We start from the raw sequence: 24,268 nt of genomic DNA on the forward strand, positions 1-24,268 counted from the left end.
GTTAGTTTATGCAGTCAAGCCTAGCTGTCAAATTTCCTTTTCCTTTTCTGTGGGTTATGAATATGAATGTATAGTCCAACTGATTATGACTGGTACAGCAGGATTCTCCTAGATGGATAGTGAAATAGATTCATGTCGACAGGCCATTAGATCTGCACTGGACTACATGTAAGCTGCAGTTTCATACTGTTGATAGATGTCACCATAAATACAGTAAGTCTAGCGAGCTAGTCAACAACTGACACAGCTTTTGGTGCATCTCAGACAAAACTTAACATTTTAAGAGTGGTGGAAAGACTTGTAGAATGTCCTACACAAGTACAAGTACTGTTACTTTACTTTACTTTGACATTTTACCTAAGTAGAAGTAAACATACTGGTTTAATGTAACTAAAAGTAAAAAACAACTCATTTAAAATGTACCCTGACTAAAATAGTGTATCTATATTATATCTCTGACTATTTCCACCCTTGCTTATGAAGACATGTGTTTAACTTATACTGGAACATGACAGGGGAGTTGGCCTCGATTCTGGCAGGCCATTATGGAGTTATTTTAGTGACAGCACAAATTGCATTTTATAGTTTTGAATTTGAAATGCTCAAACTGAATATTGTATACAAAATTTTAAATTGTATTTCATCGATTGAAATTTAATCTAATGGTTTGAAATTGAATGTAACTCGTACTTGCCTACGACCATCTAAAGTTTGGCTTCATTTTAGACAGAGACCCAACAATGTGGTGCACTGTAAGCCCTGCAAAATCGGAAATGGCATATCGCAGTTCGACTGCTATTATATGCATGAACACTTGAAGCGACTGCATTTGACTCTGTTTCCCCTGGATCCAGCAACATTCTAGTTTTGAGCAGATGAACACACATTCAGACAAAGGAGAACAGAAGTAAGCCAATGGCTTACAATTCCAGATCTAACTATTGCCTGTAATAGAAGCCTATGTTCCACACTAGCTATGGATAAATTACATACTGTCACCAATTTGTTCAAATATTCAATGTATTTTAATATAAGACTAGCTTGTGTTCAAGTTAAGTTCACTACAAATGTCTACAGTAGTTAATGGCTTTTGCTATAGGTTTCTGACATGTTGGACTATATTGCATGTAGCCTACAGGTCTGTTTACATTTACATTTACATTTAAAATCAACAGAGCATCAAATACAGATCTACAACTGACAATACATACTAGTAAGAGCAGCAATAAATACTAGTATGAGCTCATTGTACATATCACATCAATGGGGTAAATACCTTGGGAAAGAAGTTAGAGGTAACAAAAAAGTGCAATCAATACAAGATAACTGAAGGGGGATAGAAGAAGAAGAGCACAGGAAGTGCATGTTAGAGGTTAGGAGTTAGAGGTGTTATAAGAGGAAATGTTCTCAGAAGAGATGAGTTTTCAAGAGCTTCTTGAAGTTAGAGAGGGACGCCCCTGCTCTGACGGCGTGTGGTAGCTCGTTCCACCATCGTGGTGTCACAGATGAGAACAGGGACTGGGACTGCTTTGTGTGAAGGGATGGCAGATCCAGGCGGCGTTCGTTGGAGGAGCGTAGCGGCCGAGAAGGAACGTAAGTTTGTATTATGGATATTAGGTAGATGGGTGCAGACCCAGTAGTCACTCTGTATGCAGCATTAGTGACTTGAATTTGATTCTGGAGGCCACGGGGAGCCAGTGGAGGTCACTGAGTAATGGAGTGACATGAGTCCTTTTGGGCTGATCAAAACCAGACGCGTTGCTGCCTTCTGAACCATTTGTAAGGGTTTCACCGCACAAGATGGAAGACCTGCTAAGAGGGCATTGCAATAGTCGAGGTGAGAGATAACCATGGCCTGTACCAGAAGCTGGTTGGCGTACTGAGTGAGGTAGGGCCTGATTTTCCTTATGTTGTATAGAGCAAAGCGGCATGACCGAGAGACAGCAGCAACATGGTCTGAAAAGGACAGCTGGGCATCAATCATGACACCCACGTTTCTCACCACCCTGGTTGGAGTGATGGTAGAGTCAATTTGTAGTTTGATGTTATGGTGGATAGATTGCTTGGCTGGAATGACCAAGAGTTCAGTCTTAGACAGGTTAAGTTGGCAAGCCTTCATCCATGCAGATATGTCCGAGAGACAGTCCGTGATCCAGGCCGAGACGGTGGGATCTTCTGGCGGGAAGATTGGGTAGAGTTGCGTATCGTCTGCGTAGCAGTGGTAAGAGAATCTGTGCAAGCGAATGATCGGCCCCAGTGAGGTGGTGTAAATTGAGAAGAGAAGGGACCCTAGCACTGAGCCTTGGGGCACCCCTGTGGAGAGGCAGTGGGAGGAGGATAATTGTCCTTACCGCAAAACATTGTAGGAACGCCCCGAGAGGTAGGATTTGAACCACAGGAGTGCTTTATTAGAGATGCCCATTGCTGAGAGAGCGGATAGCAGGATCCTGTGGTTGACTGTGTCAAAGGCAGCTGAGCTGGGCTGCAGCTTTAGCTGACCTTAGGGCTTCTGTTACAGACAGAAGAGCCGTTTCAGTAGAGTGGGCACTCATTCCGAGACCTGTTTGAGTACTGCCCCTTCAATAGTTTTGGATAAAAATGGTAGAAGAGACATTGGTCGATAGTTCTCATCTTGAGTTGGGTCAAGTGAGGGCTTTTTGAGCAAGGGTGTAACCCAAGCACCGCCTTTCCTTTTTTTTATGGTCCGTTATCTAGCTATGGTTTTCTGTTTAGCAGTATAGCTTTACTGACATTCAGCTTCTAATGAAGAGTTTGATTTTGATTGTATGTCCCAGTTTGAGCAGTCTCTTATCGGGTCTGTCAGCCCATCACGGGAACAGGCAAAATGCTTAATATTTATTATTATTATTACAATTTTTTGTTATTATTAGTTATTATTATAAATATATTGAATTTGCACAAGTGTAAAAAAAAACATACTATGGCCTGTAAAAAGAATTGATTGATATATAGACATGTGTATATATATATTTATCAACACAATGTGTTTTCTAGTAGTAGTTACTTCAAATTTATTTTTTACCCATTTTAAAAGTAATGCCTGCACCGATCGGTTGTTCTATTCTGCTGTGCTTTGTCTGTCTCTATTTCAGGATGATGATTGAATAAAGTATTGAAAAATGTATAATTAAATTAAACAAGTTTTAATATTTATTTTGACAATGAATTGTTTTATTAATCAATTAATAAAAAAAGAATAATTAGAATAATTAATAAATTAGTTGTTGTAATCCACTAATAAAAAAAAACTGTAAATTGAAAAATAATCATTAGATGCAGCCCTTACTCAGAGTCATCTGGAGGACTCTAGACTAGAATAGAAGAGCTCCAATTCAATCCAATTCCTTTCAAAGGACTTCTTCTGACCAAAAGGCTTGTTGGGTATGTATGCAATGAAGGTACCTGTGTAGTCTCTCCCATTTTGTCATGGTTGACTTCTAGTCTAGACTCCACCAGAAGAGTGCCTGTGAGTTGAAACTAAATTTTGAGAAACTGAATGTGGAACTCCCCTGAAATCGAAATAATACTCACAAGTTAAAAGCAATACAACTAAATATCAAACCATTTGTTTCAATTTTAATCTGTGAAATAAAATTTAAAATATAATAATGGCATGCTAGAGCTGTCATGTTACAGTATGTTGTGAGGATTAAATAAGTTAAACACGTCTTCATAATCAAGGGTGCCAACTAATTACATTTACACACTTTCTGTAATTGAGCCATATACCTTTGAACTACCTTCTGGAACTATAGAAATAATGCCAGATAATTCCCATTTGTCTACAGTTGGTGGCAGAAACTTGACTTAAATCCGCCAATAAATACAAAGATAGAAAGTGACCAGCCTGCCTCAGCATGCTAGTAACCAGGATCGGGAAGCTAATGATCAGCCAAACCAGTACCTGATCCAGCAGGTTGCTGGCTCTGGTGTGCTAGGTATGCTGGTGTGTTCCGCCAGTGTATGAATGTGTGTGAATGTTAGTTTCCGTTTGAACACTCAGTGAATGAATGTGTATGACTGGTGAATGCAGATGTAGTGCAAAAGTGCTTTGAGTGGTCAAAGACTAGAAAGGTGCTATACAAAATACGGAGCATTTACATTTTAGTAACCAGCATCGCCTGATCAACCGGGTTGCTAGCCCTGGCATGCTTGGTACCAGCCTCGGAAGCCAATTACCAGCTGATCCAGTGGGTTGCTAGCATGGCGTGCTAGTTACCAGCCTTGGGAACTAGTAGCTGAGTACTGTGTTCCTGGGTTGGACCTATACAGTCTATGGATCAGACTCACGAGTTACCACCTTGGACTTTACCAACACTTATTATTAGCCAGATCAGTAACTGGTTTTGGCAAGGATATAGCCTCCGCCAGCTTCAAAGTATTCTAAATTTTGTCCCTTGGCCTGCGCCATAAAGAACCACCCTGATCAACAGATTTAAAGCATTTAATGTGCACTGAGTATCAGTGATAAAGAAGCAAACATTTTTTTGCAGTTCAGATTTATTGGCACTTTAAGGGATACTTCCAGATTTACTATGAGAGTCTGACAGTGCTTTGGCCTGACAGTAGTCTCTGGTCAAATCTAATGTTGTGTTAGCTCTCTGATAACAGAAACTATATGTGAGCATCACTTCAAATCAACTTTATATTAATTCTAATTTGGGTTTAAAATCAGCCATATGTAATATCATATTACATGTGGTAGATGATTTCAGATAATTACACTCTGAACACATCAATTTTCAGAAAGCTAAACTTTGCCAACAAGTGAGTGATGATTCCCAGGAAGCTCAGAGACCCAGTCTGGACCATAGACTACTAGCAGGTCATAGAACCATCTGGCTTAGAAACAGAAAAAGAAAAGAACCCCAAACTAATTCTACTTTACAAAGTAAGGAAAAACAATCTCTGATTAGACACATTTCCTAAACATGGATGATTTTTATTACAAATCCAATGACAAAATAGATTGGTATGTAGCACTTAAAAGAGACTGTAAATCACAGATAAAAAAGTTTTTTTTCCAACACAAAAACAAAACTCAATACTTCACATAAGTGTAAATAAGTGAGTGAGAAAATAGGTGAATATTTAAAATGGGGGAAGTAAGAAGATATGCATGAAATATAAAAATAAAATCCTCCAGTCAAATGTCAAGTGAAATGCGTTCGAAGACGACGGAAAGCCCTTCACTGCTGACGTCAGACCAGTTGAACGTGTTCGGCAGGAAAGAAGTGTTCTGTGGATTTGGAGAGAAAAGCTCACCCCCACTCTGCTAGCTTCATCTTGTAAACAGGACACTGAGGATACTCTGTGTGGAAACACTATCTGATGATCATTGGTGTATGAAAATAGATTGCATGGAAAGTGTCATAAATAGATCAGGTGGCAGGGCGTTGATAGACACATATTAATGCTGGAGAAGAAGCACAATGGTGCGTGTTCCCCTGTGGCTGGATGATTTGATGTGCTGCTTCATGAAGATGTCTGAAATCTGTCTGTCTGTCTAGCCCTGTTCATAAAAAGTACAAACTCTACCGTTGAATCTAAAGATTTCACCATTTAAACTGTGTTTTCTAAAATACACCTCTTCTTGCTAAACTATCTGAGCGGAAGCTAACTGCTGGCTGTCTAGAAACTTTGGGAGGCTAGTAGAAAGTTACGTGTGCTATAGTCTGAACAGAAATGCTAAGACTGGAGGCGGAGCCACAGAGCAGCAGTGTGTGTTTGCGTCCTCTTGTTCAGGTTCAGTTTGGAATCTCCTGCTCTGCTGTTTCCTCTTTAACAGAGTCATCTTCCTCCAGCTGCTCCTCCTCTTCCTCCTGCAAACACAACGCATCATACCATCACATAATAGAAGGCACCTTTAAACATGTCAGCATTAGCAAAAATAAATAAAAATAAACTGAACTTTATTGCTGTACAACCAATGTGTAACTGTCTTTTCAACTAATGCTGCTGTCTGTATTATGTCTGTTTTACAGTCTGCAGATATATATGGATATAGTGTTGCTCACCAGCCCACTATCCCACTAGCCACAGGAATTACATCCATACCTCAAAATGAACACGATACAATTCTTTTGTTGGATGTAGTATACCTGACTTTCATGAAGGACACAGGAGATCACAATACTGAAATCAATGTTTACCTGTTTATTAACCATAACCACAATCTTTCCCCAACCTTAACAATACTTAATGTGCAGATAATGTAGAAAGTGAGAATTCTGAAAACACTGACAAAGGAAATAAAATAACATATAAGGATCCTCCCATCACAGTTAGATCCACTGTATGGCAACATTATGGTTTCCTGGTTAGTTACAGCCAAAATGGACATTGATTACTGTCGAACTGTTCACATGTGACATTGTTCAGCTAAAGTCGGGTTTGTCTTTGGAAACACTTCTCACTGCCTCTCACTGCAGACTCAGACCATGCCGAAGCAATAACTAATACTATAGGAGTGTTTACCACTGTAGATATGTTGCCATACTGAGTGGTAGAGAATACAGAATTTAAACATATGGTCTCAGAGCCACGTGTTGTTCTTTCACATGTGCAGTTTAGTCAGTCCGTTGTGCAGCCCTGTATAAACAAGACAAGCTGCAGTTGTCCAGGAATTTTCAGGTCAGAGTCTTAAGGAGTATTAGTGACATTTGTGTAATTTTCTGTTACTTATCTCAATTCAAAGGGATTTATTGGCATGAACGTTTCAAAGACAATGTTCCATCAAAAAGTCTAATCAAACATATTTGACATTTAACATTAACACAAATTTACACTGTAATACAAGCTGTACACTCACTACTTTACTTTGTAGCAAAGTGTCATTTCTTCAGTGATGTCACATGAAAAGATAGAATCAAATATTTACATGTGAGGGGTGTACTCACTTTTGTTAGATACTGTACATATAAATATTAGGGCTTAACACATTAATTAATTATTGCCGACAACTATTTTATCGCACGTTAACAGTTTTTTTTTATTATTTTGAAAGTAGAAGGAGGAGCCTGTTATGATGTTCTGATTGTGGCTCTGAGCTCTAACTTGTTTTAACAAGCTAGATGAAAGGTAATGCCCTGGCAGTGGCAGATAGTTTCGGTTTTATATTTGATTTGATTACATTAATGTAAGAAATATTTTATTGCTACTGTGTAAAGGGAATACTGCTGGTAAAAAGCACCTTATTTGTTTCAACAGTTTGGAAACCACATGTTATTGCACTTTTGTGTATATAGCAGTACATTTAAATAAAGTGCGTAATACACAATTTTAGAATACATTATTCAATTTTGCACATAACTATGCAATTAATTGCAATTACATTTTTTAATTGCACTAATATACATATATATGCACATATTTGTCTGTGTGTCCATGTGTGCGCATGCATGTGCTGTCTGAGATCTGAGATCACAGAGTTGAACTTTACTTATAGTAAATGTTCCTTATATCATTCAATGTGTTCCAACATAGGAGGGAGTGCATCTCTGTCTCAGTCTCACCTGTCCACATAAGGGACCACATATTCTGTTTTCTCTTAGTTGCCATGACTTTTTGCATCTTCCTTTTTTGCCAGTGTGTGCTCACTGAGTCTGTACTTGGTTAGGCTCTGTCTCTGCTCTCTATCTCTCAGCAGAGAAATATTCTGCCAAGTCATCTCTTTTTAGGGCCAGATTACATTCAAATCTACTTTGGCTTTCAGTTTCTTCTCTTCAATGTTCCAAATACTGTAGGTTTCTTTAAAGTGGGTTATAATTTGGTTTTCTCTGATTGGTGTCTGGAATGCAGTGTTGCTGTGAGACTGGTCAGAGTGAGAGAGGGCAGTTAGTCTTTTCTTTTCACAGTATACCAGTATTTGAGTGCTTATAGTTACTGTAAAAGATATGGCCAATGAGCCACTGTTGTATGTTTACAACAAAAACATTTTTATTTTCTACATGTATTTGTTTTCCCTGCTGTACAGAAAATATACCAATCCATGACGCTACAACCAAGGTCCCGTTATACCCCTACTATTAAGATGCAGCGCCGGGCTGATCGTGTGGGATCCAGTGCATTTCGTTTAATGATTAATAATGAACTAAAAAACGTGGACCGAGTTACATGAAGTTCAGAACATGAACGTTTTCAGAAATGACTAAACAGCTCCCAAATGCATGTGTGAGTTTTAAAGCGAACAAAAAGAGAGTGACATACAGAGAGCAGGAGTCACGCTGGGCCAACCAAGAAGCCAGCTGACTTAGTAAAGCAGATGAAGTGAAAGTGACAGCGGTGAGAGCTGCAGCGGTGATTAAACAACTCTGACAGATACAATTATCACCCCCCTCCAGAGGTTAATGAACACATCTATACACCAGAATGTGTGATCACCAGGTTAGGATCTGCAGCCCACCACACCTGATGAATCCACATTCCTCCAGCTAGCTGAGAGCGGACATTAGTCACATTCTAATTCTCTATCAATCAAGCATGCTTTCACACCCATATGGATTCTTTGTGTACTCAACATCAATGTACAGATATTGTTTCTTAAATATTCTAAACCTCTGCTGATAGACCCATCTAGTACATGCCTACAGAACATTTTGGGGACTTCAAACCTGCTGCATGTGACTGTTGCCCCTCAAGGCCAATCTGCTACAAAGCAGTTTTCAATACTGCAGCATGTCCCGACTGTGTGCTTGCTAATTAAAAAACAAGTCTTTGAACAGATGAGCTTCTGAATACATCTTTTAACAATAGACTGTGATGGGAATTATTCTGGCAGACTCATTTAACTTTAGACTCTAATATACAAAAAGCTTTGAGTCACATGTGAACATGTTCACAATGACAAAGCTGACATGGGGATGTTTACCTTATTCACCAGAATGTACATTTGCACTAAACATAAATGTAGCTGAGGCTGACGAGCCTCTCTCTCACTACGGGGTGCTGTGTCGCTTTTTTCCATTTATACAATTCTTTTGTTGGTTTAGGACTACTTAAAGAGAAGAAATGTGCTATTTAAACTCGAGTTTCCTATGGTCAGTTATGTTTAGCAGCTCCTCTAAACATTTAGCTGAGGTGAAGGCATGCAGTCACGTGAGGATACTGAGCTAGAAAACCACATGTCTGTCATTCAAATTTGCCCAATTGTTTTGCACTTGAACCACAACAGAATAACGCATCCACAAGCACTTGAACAGAAACTCTTACAGTTATTTTTTTTATTACAGATTTAAAAACGATTTTTACTCCCCCCCCCCCCCCCCCGTGCTAATGAGCTGTGATGAGCAAACTGTGGGTGACATTCTTTAGAAATTCACCAGATAGTCTTTACTGGTGAAAAAGAAAGATTCCTGCAAATCTCATTCTGAAGCCTTTAGTAAAAATACATGTGGGCCTACCCTATAAACCACAGCTGCAGATTGAAATTTAACGTGTCAGGTAACCTGGGATGAAGATGAGCTGAACTCATGTATTAACTTAGTGTATATAAATCAGAGTGGAGGATGTGCAGAGCTATTTGCAGCAGTTGTTAAGGCATGTGTAGAAACAGTAAATTAAGGTTAGAGTTAATGCAAAGGACATATATCATCTCTCTACTAACAGGAACCTTGTCGGTGCGTCTGGAGCAGTGTTGATATGCAGTCTCCCCTGGAAAAAAATGTGATACTTTTTCCTAAACTCTGGATACTTTCTGGTGCCGGTCCACAGGGCTGATATAAATCTAGCTGTGGGGTGACACCCCATGAACTCCGCCATCGTATACATTCGCGCCATCCACCAAATCTCCCTGACAAGCCTGCCAATTTTCCAATTACCTGTGGCGCCATCCGTTATCGGAGGGCCAGTCAGCTCTTAAATGGGAAACAAGAGGGGAGGAGGGGCCAGCGCATGCTAACTATCTCATAAAGCCAGAGATGTGCCTCCCATGCCTCCTTCTCCACTGAGTTAGTGCGTGTCCCTGGGGAGAGGGGCTGACACCAGTCCTGCTGGCCTCTCAGGGCCTTCGCTGGATTTCTCATGTGCTCTTTATCCTCCCCACTCCAACCCCTCAGCCACCTATCACTCCTGTCTCTGCCTGAGGGGAAGCAGACGGGCGTCAGCTCCGCAGCTTCACAGTTGCTGGTATTATCCTGCTGTCTGTCTGCAGAGCCTCCTCCTCCAGTCTGGGTAGGAGGGCAGCAGCGGGGGGAGACACGGCCCAATTTTCATCTATTTTCATGTTTCTTTGAAATTCAGTGAAATGCCGTGCTGGAAGTGATACTACATCTGAAGATTGCCTTCCGTTTGAGCCCACTTCTCATTTGTCTGCCCTTATAGTCAGGCTTATGGAGTGAGTCTACAGAAATTGCCTGTGCAGCGTGCAATTTAAAGTGTCAGAGAGATGGAGAAGATGAGCTGTTAATCATATTTGAAATGCACATATCACCTGGGGAGTATCTGACGAGTTGTTTGGGGAGAGGTGTAATTCCTGTTAGAGAGCGCACACTGCATCACACATGTAGAGCAGTCAGTCATTATAACTCTGTAAAGCAGCTCCTTCATGTGTCATAGCATTACTGTGCTACACTGACATACAGTTTGTCGCAATTAAAAGATGATCTAGTGGCATTCATTGACTTCTTGGTCACTTGGGGGGCATGAACAAGCTGTAAACACAACATCTTGTGACATTAAATCACAATAAATTTGATGTGGCAAATGTGTTAACAAACAGTTCTCTCTTTACACAACCAACAGACACAAAGGAACATTAGCATTGATTAAGGCCGTGAAAGCAGTGAATGTTTTATTTGTAAGGAATTCTTTTTTTTTTCTTTCCCAAATTGATCACATCTTTGAGAGGGTAAATGTGCCCAAAATCTCACGCATCAGTGGTGGCAAAAATTTACATGTGATACTTGTGTGGCACATGAGTGTGACAAAAAGGCTCGCTAGCGCCCCCCTGCGGAGTAGCCCCCGTGAAACGTTTCAACAAGATCTATCATGTCCAGACACACACCAAATACACGCCTCTAGATCCAACAGGAATTTGACCATTTTGAATTCTGTGGTCGTTTTTTGTTTTACGATTTACAGGCCCTGTGCTTTAACTACTCCTAGAAAAATAATCAGATCAACTTGAAAAGTAGTGCTAGCTGTGAGTTTTCAATGAAGGGTGTGTTTGTGAGAGTTGTGTTGTACAACTTGCAGCAAGTTGACCAGATCCACCTTAAATTGGCCAGAAGAGCCCTAACACTTAGATGATGCTATATATTAAGAAGCTGATTTTAAAGAACAGTTGCCATGGCAATGCATTATTCACCATGAAACAAGAAGTTGTTGTAACTTAAGTGTACATTGTCTAATCTGCCCCAAATTTCACATAGCTTAAGCTTAAGGACATCGACATGTCAACTAGGACGTACAGTCATTGCGCCACCTACTGGCAACAGGAAATAAGCCTTGTGTGACAATCATCATTTGATTTACATGACATTTGTGGTGTGGTCTTCACTTGATGTACTTTGACATAATGTATAAATAGTGGGAGTCCACTAGCGCCAAATGGCAACACAGGAAGTGATGTTTGACTCCTTTGTCACTTAGCCCCTGTTTCTGGTGACTTTCCAAAGTTTATAATTACAAATATGACTATTGACACTGGATATAAGATATAAGGCCTCGATTGCAGTAAACAAATATATTGAAATACCATGCAGGACTGAAAACCATCGTTGCACTGCCATGTGGCTCAAGGAAACATGGAAACCGCATCATGCTGTATACGGCCTGGGAAAATTTCATGTTTCATCTCTGCATTATTTGATAGGTCTTGGAGTGAACTTTGGTAAATATATTATAATCAATACATTCCATACATATGCAGCTCAAAAATTATAATTTTTACTTTCAAATATTGGGTAGGGAAATATTAGATATCATTTTCTGCTTATATGTTCTTGTAATGAATGTAATAATAATTCTAATTCAGATGTATTTTGTGCTTCTTTATGCAATTTAATCTACTTACAAAACATTTTATTTGTTGGGGGAGAGGGGGCATGGGAGAGTGGAGATCTGAACAATGTTCAATGATTAACCTGAATTAAATTCAGCTGGTGCTATTTATTTATATCTGTATGAACATCTTTTCATTTCTTTCTGTTTTTACACTTTTGTTTTCACTTTTTTCCCCTTTATACATGTAAACATTGGTTGGAGCAGCTTTCATTAACATGAAACATTCTGTAATGACTCAGTTGCTTTTGAATTGATCATGTTGATAAAACCAACAAAGAGCATGGAAAGGACAGATGGTAAGCAATTACGTGTAAAGAAAATCCACAATCTTGTTCCTTGTGATTTGTAGTCAAAGCAAACTATGTATTTATGAATACAGTAAATATGTAACAAGCAAACTGCATCATATCCATCCCATCAGTGGTGGATGACATATCCAACATCCTGTTTTTAGACAAAAACATATAATAAGCATTACTAAACCTAATTTAATCTGTGCCTGTGTTGCAAAGACATGTGTTATTTGTGCTGTCTTAAAATTTGTAGCACGTTTTAAAGCGCAGCTTTAGCCACTGATCCAGAGAAAGAGGACCGAGGGGAAGCAGCAATGTTCTGCCTCCTCCTGTTCTCTCACTGTGGACTACAGAGGTTGAGGTATGGAGCTGTGTTTTGCATTAGTGGCCCCTGCTAGAATCGTTTGCTTTGTGGAGAGCGGAGAGGCATGCGCTCCCCCTCAGTTGAGCCTGCAGGAGCTGATGGGCTCTGGCATTGTGGGATATCTCCATCAATTCCCTTTGGGGAAACGAGGGAGAGGAGAGGAGGGCGGGTTTGTTTTCACTGCTTGATTTCCATAGGCTGGCAGGCCCTCTGGCACTAACATATACATATATGATAATGAAATGTCACATTTTTTGTTCGAGTTGGGGTCTGCGTTTTAAAGGGCAGGAGCAGAGTGTCGTCTGTAATATGATGCAGAAAAAGGAGAGCTGAGCCTGAGCCCTAGGTGGCATGAACACACACACACATACAAACTGCCAACCACGCACCCTATGCAATCAACTTCAGAAACTTGGATTCAATTTATTGTAAAGAGATCATAATGCACAACACAGCGTGTACTTTAATAAGCTTCACCTTCCTTTATCAAGCCTATACAGTCCTCAAAACAATTAGCAGTTAATTAGTGTGACTGATTTTATCATGTTTTCTGCTTTCATTGTATTTATTTATGACTGTCTCACACTGCACAATGTGTGTATGCAGAAGAGGCTCTGCTATGTGTCCCCACACCTTTGATAGATTCACTACCCCGCAGTTGGATAAATGTTCAGCTGCACAGATAATAGCACGCATATTAGGGGAAAGCACAACCATCAAGCGTTCATGTGAAATTCATGTAAACAGTAGGGTTGTACCTTTAAAGTTGTGAATAATCAAAACAGACTTGAACTGAATATTGTCCTTGGAAACAGCAGTTTGGGTAAAAATAATCTTGACTCAAGGTCCAGGCTAGTGACATTCAGGGCGTAGCCGGGAAGAAGCACAAAAATCAATGGAAAATGAGCAAATCATCAAAAGTCAACAAAATCAGGCAGGCAAAACGCTCTGCTTCAGAAACGCTCCCGGTGGGTGTTCCATGGCAAAAATAATAATATATGTGTAGGGTATTTTTGGGCATCCAATATTTTTCCACACATGGACCACAGCAGAAATATGGAATTCCAAAATTTCCAAAATGAAACAGTTACAACATTCTAAAATAATAAGAGTAAATACAAAACATACATAAATTAAGCAAAACATTCTCAAATGTAAATTAAACGTGTTATTATGAAATGCTAGTTTCATCATTATTACTTTTCTATTTTTTACTTATTTGATTGGATTTGATTTTTATTTATTTACAGCGATAATTTAACCCTAATGTTTTTGATAGACTGTGTATTTAGAATTAAAATGTTGTCAAGTACACTTTCATTTCCTAATTTGCATATTTATTGAGATATCCCTGAAATCTTTTTCAAATATATTTTTGGTATTCTCCTATAGTTTTATGCCACTAGGATGATTTTATTTAAAATTGTAAATCATTTGCTTCTTTGGATGGGAGCTATGACTTTTCTTACTGATAATTGTTATTAATACTAGGACCTCATGTTATGGGAAACAAAGAAGCACCCTACATGTAAGACAAAAGGCCTGAACAAAGAAAAAATGCCAAAATCACATCTCAGTGTGATATAAAGTTGAATCCAAATACTGGATTCCTATATAGCTCCTATCTGCACAAAGACAACTCCGCTGATTTCTCATTTTTAACCCGGCTATTATCAGAATCCAAGCTGAGAAGGACTCCTCCGGATTAAATGGACTGACGCATTACATCGTTACCAAGAGCGATTCGAAGTGAGAGGCTTGTGTCTGAGCAGAGACAGTTTCAAAACGGGGGTATTGTAACCTGAAGCTTTATTGTGGGGATTTCTATGGGAAATAACGGACAGCCATGTCCATTTTACTGCTTTGTACTTTAGGGCCTAACACGTGTTATTTTGTGGATTGGTGCCATGTTCCTGGGCCTTTTACTTGTTCCTGACACTGTGTGTGAAGCCAATAACAGCACCAAGTCCAGTAATAAAACACCCGGATGCAATTCCGCTGCTGGTTCCTATATAAAGTGGCATTTATTATGTTTTACCATGGTAATTACGTTTCCAGTGTGGGGCCCCGTAGTTTTCAGCGGCCACTAGCAGTGCGGTTTTAAGATCGCAACCAGGCGTGTGCTTGTACGCATGCTCGGCTCGAACTCATGAATGTGCATAATCCGCAATTAGGGGTGTGCGATATTATGATATTAGATCATGAACGATTAAAATGCCGTGATCTGCCTTTTCAAAGAGATTGTTAGGATCGTGCTACAGTGAATAATCTATCAGTTTAGTTCTGTGGCTACACACGCAGTTGAGAGCTACTCTGTCTAGTCAGCTCCGCTGTACAGGGCTACATCCCGACCTGATACCTTCACATAACAAGCAGAAAAGTGGCTGTTCCACAGAAAACAGGTGTGCGCTTCATTTCTAAGTGAGGCTACAGCCTAATTTATTCATTTCATATTGGCCATTTTGGCGTTCCGTACATAAGTCTGCTGACTACTAATGACTCTGCAGCAAACTGTGAAGCCTGCATATCACTACAGGAACAACAATGTGTGTTTGTTTTTACATTATATTTTTCTGATGGCTTTGGTTTCTGTATTTCTTCATTGGCTTTACAAAAGTCATTATTGGTGACTTAATGTTATATATTGTTGGTCCGTAGATTGCTGTATCGTACAGTAGGTATGATACTTGACAGGATTTTTAGTTTAACATTCTCCCCTTTTACACATTAATAAAATTTACTGAAGACAATATTGTATTTGGTAGATAGAAGTACATTCAGGAGTGTGCTTCTGTGTGTGCACTGGCATCTTGTTGCCATTCAAGAGATGACACAATTGCAGTGGGTCATAAACAGCAGCTTCATTAGTCTGTTCAGGTGGTGTGTTACGCGCTACATTTAACCACCTCTGCTCCCAGCGCTTCTGCTTGCACCTCTGCTCCTCTGCACCCACAAACCAGTCACCAGAGAGCACAATTAAATTTCATGATTGCACATATTTGCAATTCCCATTTCATTTATTAGAAAGGGCATTCTTTAATGTCCAATTTTTTTCTCCAAGAAACTTATTTCGTTTTTAGTGAGGCATGACTGATACCGAGGTGAAGTTACCAGGCGACACCTAATTTAATCAGAGGTAAAATTCCCGTGCAGGGTTTTTTCTTTTTATCGCCTCGTCTACACATGCGTCTCTGGTAGAGGATATACAGTCAGGAGAGGCTGAGCTGCTCTCTCTGTTTCCAATTTGAAGAACATGTGACAGAATAAAAACGTTCAGTACAATGGAACAGAGGAAGAGTCTTACGCAGTGTCATGATGGCAAAATTTTGCTTACTCAAAATCTGCGTAGGCAAAACACAAAAAAACACCACCGAAGTTTTTCACACCTACTATATACTTATAAATAATAATACTAATAATACGTTTTTGCAGCTGTAGCCACTGACCGGTGCTTTTGAAAGTTAAAATAACAAATAATGCCAGATTCTATCAGCTGTAGATAATGTCAATTCATTGAGAAAGGTAACGCCTGAATGTGCTATTTGCAAGCCAGTGTCTGTCCTTGGACAAAGATCATTTGTGAGGGAAGAAAATGGATTCACTGAAATGAATGCGTTTTAAAAAAGAAAGCAGCAACATAGAATATTATCTTTCTAGTGTCGTGTCAACTAGTACTGGTCCTCATGATAGGTCCATAGATGTTTACATGTATGATCGTAGAACCGTAGTTCCAGTGGGATACGGATAGGCTTTATCAACACAAGACTAAAGTTTTTGCATCAATGCAGCTACAGATGAAGTTCAAACATGAATCTAAAGTTGGAAATCAAAAGAAGAAAATATGTGATTATGTACAGTATTTCATGCAAGTCCTTAATATGAAGCCAAGAATATATCCAATGTATCCCTAAATCCATCTGTGGTGGGTTTACAAAAAGAAATGTTAAACTAAAGTTTATTATGTACATCTATTAGATGAAATTGTTGTGTCTCTATCCAGAATGCCATTAGAATATAGCATGCTGTCTGCCCACACAGCTGGAGCCAGAGACTTGTGGGAATGTTATCTTAAAGAAGGCTGGTTGTGCTGCTCACTGTCTGCTACACAGTTTATGACCATAAAATACTGAGGGGGTCCGAAAAAGTGGCCTCATGTACGCTCTCAGCTAAGAGGGTTATTAGAAAGAGCCAGGTCCAGAGAAATGGACGGCCGAGGCCACCGAGGACCCTGACAGCAATCACACACTCCTGTTTACTCCACAAATTGGCCCCTGAGAGGGGCATGGGCGTCTGTAGCGCCTAGTTAAAGTGATTGAGGTGACTGCTAGCCATTGATTTTCTCTTCGTCTTCGGCTTCCCGCCTGGCCACCCTTGACCATGTCCTGTGCTCCCTACAGGCTAGTTTAGCTAGCTGCCCCTGTTTAGCTGCCACTGCTTGCCTTTAAATCACATTAAACCGTGGTTAAACTTTGGCCACGTCTAAAAGACAACCATCATTGATGAGGTTATCATGCTTTAAGCACCTCATACACTTAAGTAAAAGCCTCGACTGTTGGGCTTATTGATCTCGCAGTCCTTGCAGCATTAAGATTAAACTTGAATACAGATAAGAGAATGCAGAGAGCAACAAATTCAAATCACACTCAGGGATTTATCTTCATTCCATAAATGCACAAATGATACTGATTAAACCAACCAGACTGCTGATGAAAAATGCCTCATTTAGAAAAGTAAAACAGGCTAAAGGTTAGATTTTTCCACTAAGATAGACACCCACAGAAATGCATTCCCTCTGCCTCACTCTAAATACCAGAACATCTGATGAGTAATGATGCCTATTTTTCTTTCAATTTATACAATATAGTAAAGTCAGCCAAGTGTGACACGCCATTAAGTTAATTAGGCTAACTTAATTACAGTCTTTCACAGGTCAAGCGATGAAGTTTCTGATTGATGGCACCGCTTGTAACGGTAATCCCATCAAAACGAACATTAGCTGCTACAAACCGTCAAAAATTACAATCCATTTGCTTCATACACACGCTCTGAAAAAGGCATACACTATCTTTAAACACATAACTGTCATACAGACCTAAACAGAGCTCAGTATTCGGAGGTCATAAAAGAACTTCATATACAAACTGTTTGCTGAGTAGGAGTAGACCGATGGCTGTGGAGGAAGTGAAGAAAATGAAACTTTAACGCACAGTAATTTCAGCAGTTGCAATCCTTTTGATGACAACAAGTCTGAGTGCAGCGAAAGTAGTGCATCCCACACAAGTTCACAGTTGACTACTTTAAACACTGCCTGAGCAACTTTAAGAGCTTTTGGCATTTCAAACCTTTTATCCAAATCTTCTGGTCTGATTCACCGTGGAACCCAGCATGCCAGGCACTGCTGCAAGGGTGTAAATAAAGTCTTAAACAAGCGCCCCTTGGCACGGTAACAAGCTTGCATTAAAAGCCATCCGTATATTACGGCAAGACTGTCACTTTATTACTGAAATCAATTCAGAGAGGGCCTGGGGCGACAGCGGGAGGGATGTGGCCTTGGTCAGAGTGAGGTTTATCTAAGCCGAGCAGGCTGAGAGAAACACAGCGTCTATAATGAACTCAAGCCTGTCTAATAAAGCTTTTTATTGCCCCTTTGCACAACAGAAACATGTCTACAACAGCACCAAGCTCCTGCATTTTCCTGCAACACTGTAATTACTGCTGCGCTACAAAGATCTCAACAACACAAGCAAATCACAGGGACAAATACTTTATATAAATATTTTGGTTATTTATCAGGACCTCACAGACAGAATCCAAGACAATATGAGAAACAGAGATGAAAACAAAAGCACTTGAGTCTTAGGGTTGGTTTCCTTTGGTGGGAACTATAGTGGCAACATTAATGATATAATTCCCTACAATGTTTCTGGGATACATCTGCAATATGCCAGTTGTTGATAGCCTTGTTCTAGACCTCTGAATCACCGCCCAAACCTCTGATTTGTCCACTGATTTCAACAGACAGAATGATGTTGTGCTCAATGATGGATGTTTCCCGTAGTTACTGAGCTACATCCATTAAAAAAAGTGACAAGCTTGGATGAGATGGACGCACCTGTACAGGTTCTTGTAAGTCGAATGACAGAAATAAAAACTACTAACCACTACCACAGCTTCTGTGTTGACTGAAACTGATGTTGGTAGGACAGATATGTCAGTTTCTATAACTCCCATGCTAGATAACATGAACATGTTAGGCTAAATTAATGGAGTGAAATAAAAATGCCAAGTCAGGTTGATCTTCTTGGCAGATTCATTTTAAGATTGCCACCAAGACAAGACATTAAAATTGAGAGCCTAAGTTCTTGTGGAATAAAGCCTTCTGTATGCTTTCTTTAGGGCAACCTCTAGTGATCATTACCCAAACCTTTAAGGTATGGGTAATGATGGTATATAAATGGCAACGCGGTGGCACAATCTGCACCAAAAATGCCATGGTATCCGTGCCTTTAATATTTCTTAAGGTCATATTGGATTTGTAGCCATGGCAGTGGCCGGCCGACGGCAATGTCAGTCCACCACATTGGTCCCGAGGATTGTCATGACATTGTTTACACACATTGATGATGAATCATGATGATAATGTCTCTAGTCATCTCAAAACCAATGCTATGCCCTTGCTGTATGTTGCATTTGGTACAAATAATCAGATGATAGAAACTAAGATTGTGAACATGGTAAACATTATACCTGCTCAGTATCATGAACATGTTAGCATGTTGACTTTAGCTGTGCCTTGTTGTATTATTTTTGCATCCATGTAATGAAACACTTTGATTTTTCAGGTTTTATATTTGCTGTATTAGGCTGTATCAGGCATTTTGTCCATTGATGTGATACATATTGATATTGTGATGTAAAATTACACATACCATACCACCTTTCAGTGTGGCCATGTGGTACAGGTATGAACATTTACATTTATTCATTTAGCTGATGCTTTTATCCAAAGCGACTCGATATATTTGTCAGAGGCCACGACTCTGGAGTGTCTTGCTCAGGGACACATTGGTGGGTGCGTCACAGTTGGAAATTGAACCCGGGTCTCTCACACCAAAGGTGTCTTATCCACTGGTCCATCGCCACACCACACTTTTGTCTTCAGATGTGGATGGGGGACACTGGCAATGACTGACAGCGTAATTTGTGAAACTCAGACCGGCTGACGGAACAAGACATTTAACCAAAACTGTTGTCAGCACTGCATACTGTAAGGATACTCTGTGTCGCTTCCTGCAAGCCTCTCCCTTCGGATTTCATATATCTTCCTCTCAGATAAGAGCAGTGGCTGCAGGGAGCTTTTACAATCACTTCCTGTACTATTCTTTGTGGCAGACTGTCAGGCAGAGGAGTTGACCAGAAGCTATCTGTGTGAGCATCTGAATCTCAGTCGCAACGATCAGGTAATGTTCTGCACTTAATGCTGGCATTTAAGAAACATTCTCCCCCCCGCAGGCAAAAACGTTGCATGGCTTGGCATTTAAAAGCAGATAATAAAACTTTCCTTAAATACAGCTCTCATCTCAGAGTGCTTTTTAGATGCCCTTAGAGGAGTCAATTATCTCCCCACACTTGCTATTACTGAGACACTCTGAGCACCTTGTGCCTTAAAAGGTCTGTGCACCATGCTTTCTCAAAAATGTCACAGTCTTAACTGCCTCTCAAAATGTAGACCCAGCAATATTAGAAATGGTGCACACGTGTTTGCTTCTTTCATCCATGAAAAGGCATGTTTAAGCAACAAACTTAAACATGCGTCTTCAGGCTTCCAGTTATTGAACACGATCTTGATCTATGCCTGCTAAAGGAATGAAGAGAAAAACACCCACTACACTAATTTGCCACGTCAATGCAGCAAACGTTATTCTCCTGTCACCAGTGAAATGTCGCTCTGGGGCAAAGAGAGCCGATGCCCAGACGTTCTGAGAGATGGCAGAATAAAGGAGATGACACATAGTAGAAGGGGAGAAATATTCACTAAAGGTCTACAGAACAAAAGTATGATATGTAAATAAAGTATAGTTGAATGGATCACTGATTAAAGGGGGAAATACAGTGTACAACTGGTTTCATCTGACAGGGATTTGAATTCTACAGTACTTGATTGATACTGTCGCCACCAGAAAAACAACATCATTTGTTGATTATTGGTTCATTGGTTGAGAGACAGACAGCGAGAGACTGATGCTAGTGTGACCACAACTTAAGGGAGGTCACATCGGTTGGTCAGTTGTGATCTGTTAATCCAATTCTATGATCCACCCATTAGGCCAAAATAAACCCCATCAGCAACACTTTTAGTTGTGAGTAAGTTGTTTTTCCATTTAACACTTGTTTTGTTGTATTTTAGACTGTTTTGAACATGTTAATCTCCATCTTCAACTTCTGCTGTTTAGAGCTGGGTCCCCCCTGTTTTTTTTCCACTACCGCTGGGGGCACCAAAGTTAATTTTGTTTTTACCAGATCTCAAACTGAATTGCCATGTTGTTTCACTTTATTAATACAGCCTGGTATTGTGTTCATGTTAGCTCATTTCTGGTTGGGAGGAGGATTATTTATTAGTATGTATTGTTTTTCCCTAACCAAATCAGTAGTGAGTAACGTGTCTGTCTCGCCATCGTAATTGTCATTCGACACAGTGGCTATGCCATCATATGCTAGGAGCAGTTTTTCATGTTGATCGAAGAAATATGCATATATAGCAATTGTTATTTCTGCAAGTCTGTCTGTTAAATTGTTCATGAACGTAGCTAGGTACCTAGCACCATTGGTAACGCTGCATTTCTCACATGTAAATACATCTCAGCTGCTGTTGGTCGCACAATCTCTCAATGATTCAGCCGAACTCATAGCAAATTATTTATGTAACTAAGGTTCTATGAAATCTGGGTGAACACCACAGAGAGTTGACTTTTATGTCTTAATCACAGGTGCGTTGCCCAGATCGAAGTGAACATGATGTTGTCTTGAACACTGGGGGTGTAAAGTGCAAGGCAGTAACAAGGATTTATCACAAATGTTTTAGTCAGTATGGAATAATTTGATCTGTTGGAATTAAGAAATGCTGATGCAAGGAACACTACTGACCGGAACCAGAATCAGATGACAGTCTAATAAGGTGACTGTGAATATAATTTAAAGTGAATAAAGTGAATTCCAATAACCAGAATCAGAATCAACAGAAACTAAGATATAAATCAACATGCCTAAAACTTCAGGGCTTGTTTTTTTTTTTCTTCTCAACAGAACTGTGCTATGATTCATTAGACGTTAGAGTGAAAGCCCGGTGGACTGGAACTAACCCTAAATCCCTTTATGGCTATAAGAAGACAGATGTTTGTATGAAACCTATATTAATTATATTACAGATTATTACAGATCAGTTTCATTACAGTAGTTTTTGTGTATTTACACAACTGAATGTAAAAACATAGTAATGGTGCATTTTAAAATAAACTGATTCTTATAGGTTTTATATGGGGACCTCTTAACATTAAAAGAGAGCTTTAACCTTTTTGTTTTCTTGGTAATTGAATGATTTATTTCTGGTCATTCAATGTTGAATGTTTCATTCAGAATCCACTTCCTCTGCGGCAGCATCAATCAGCCTCCATTTCCCCCATGGATAGAGCCTAGCACGACAGACTACTAGTTTCTAGAAAAATGTAAATTGGGATGCATTTATCAATTAGGTTGAGAGGCAGCCAAATGTTAGCCTTCATTGCAATATAATTTAAAAAACAACAACAGCTAAACAACTAAACAGCAAGAAAAAACAATAAAATAGTTGCAAAGGGATGACCTCATTTTTGATGAAAATTAAACGCTGTTTTAAGGATGGATTTTTAAGATGGGCAGCTACTGTACCCATTGAAGTTTTCCTGTAAACAACAACAGCTATGTTCACATTCAGCGGTTTTCACCATGCATTGTGTGTATCCTTCTCTAAGATCTAACAGATGTGTTCCATGCATTCCATCCACAAGCCAATTTGAGGAATATTTTGAAACCTGCAAACCTGTTAACTTCCGTCTCCTTTTTCTCTGCATTTTGATTGCACATTGCTAGTATATATATATTTTTGGAGCATTACCAAAATCGACTGTCAATGAAGCATGAAATCATCGGTAGGAACATGTATCACATCAAGCATATGCTGTAGTGTGTACATGAGAGTCCTTGTGTGTTTGCAAGTTAAGCATAAGACAAAAACAAAACAAGGACCCTCTCATCAGAACATTGCTCCAAGGCACCACTAGTGGTCCACAGGGTCTGCTGTCAAACAATGTTTATTAATTACTGTTTTATAAGATGTCTAAACATTACCATTAGTATAATATTAATTCCAGTTACAGCAGTTTCATTATGGTACGTTGATCTCATTCATTAAATCCTTATGGAGAAAAAGATGGTTGGTCTCTAATTTGTTAATGCAAAGTGCAAACTTGTCAATAATGATAACCATTTGTGCAGATTCCAACATTGCAATGCAAAAATGGAAACTTTTACTAAATAAGTACACAGTAAGTCAAAACAAGCATACCGATTTCTTAGCAAACTACTGTCATGATGAGAGATGTCAAAGCAGGCCAGCTACACCACTACCCCCCCCTCCCTTTTGCTTGCTGAGACATGTACACACATACTGTACACACTCACCTTGGAGGAGGATGTGTCACACTCCTGGCAAATCCAGCCATATCCTGTCTGCTTGGGGGATTTCTTCAGCGGGGGGTCCAGACACCCGAAGTGATAGCAGAGCTGGCACTCGTCACACCTGAGGCACAGACAGGAAGGGCATGCATAACTCTTCACATAAATAAAGCCGCTGTCGTTCTCCAATGAAGAGGGCAACTCAGAAGCTATGATGGATGATTAAAAGGCAGTTAGTCGTCTGTCATGAGATTTTGTTAATGGATTCCAAAGGCCCTCTAATCACTCTCCTCCCTTGGCCTTTACACAGCCATTGACTGTCCAATGGTTCATATCAGAAGGCAGATAAATACAGGCCTTGTTAGTGTCAGATAAATGCATGTCAGGCCTCCTAAAGTTGGACTGACTGTGTCCTCAGGTTAGGTAACAAGGATCAGACAACGCACACTGAAAAACTTAGATATGCCCGGAGAAGATGACTATCATGCTAATACCCAGACGTTGTGCTGACTGAAAAAAATACCTCATTTACTGGCTTTTTAAAGCACTCCTAGATAAGTCCAGATCATCTTTGTAATGGGTACAAATAATTGCTGTTATTCACATAATAGAACATACAAAGGGTCGAGCAAACTGACAAACAATGAACAAGCAGGTTTAGCAACTGCAGAAATGACATTCTTTCCTCCACTTGGTCTGTTTAACTCAAACAGAAAAAGAAATGTAAAAACAACCTTTAGTGGAAGTTTAAACTATTTCTTGATAAACAATAGTTGATCCATCTTTTGGTTTTGGTCTCTGTACAGGCCCAATGGCATCAAACTCGCCAAATTCACTGTGATGACCAGACTGACTCTGGGAAGCTGAACACAGTCAC

The 24,268-nt window shown here is 39.7% G+C and overlaps 1 protein-coding gene across 5 annotated transcripts in view; it reads right to left on the reverse strand.

Annotated features, from left to right (window-relative positions):
- Nucleotides 1-4,503: 4,503 nt before the first annotated feature.
- phf14 (PHD finger protein 14) overlaps nt 4,504-24,268 on the reverse strand; it is a 95,618-nt gene continuing 75,853 nt past the window's right edge. For 4 of the 5 annotated variants that reach the window (XM_038724639.1, XM_038724641.1, XM_038724638.1 and 1 more), the window contains 2 exons: nt 23,398-23,515; nt 4,504-5,843 (listed from right to left, as the gene is read on the reverse strand). In XM_038724639.1, coding sequence (XP_038580567.1) covers nt 5,769-5,843; nt 23,398-23,515 — 193 coding nt within the window. In that variant the 3' untranslated portion in view covers nt 4,504-5,768. The remainder of the gene's footprint in view (nt 5,844-23,397; nt 23,516-24,268) is intronic. The other variant, XR_005445075.1, reaches the window with a different exon arrangement.

Source organism: Micropterus salmoides, unplaced genomic scaffold (genome assembly GCF_014851395.1).
Source record: "Micropterus salmoides isolate LMB-PRFRI ecotype aquatic unplaced genomic scaffold, ASM1485139v1 Ms_hic_scaffold_17, whole genome shotgun sequence".
Classification (NCBI taxonomy): Eukaryota; Metazoa; Chordata; class Actinopteri; order Centrarchiformes; family Centrarchidae; genus Micropterus; species Micropterus salmoides.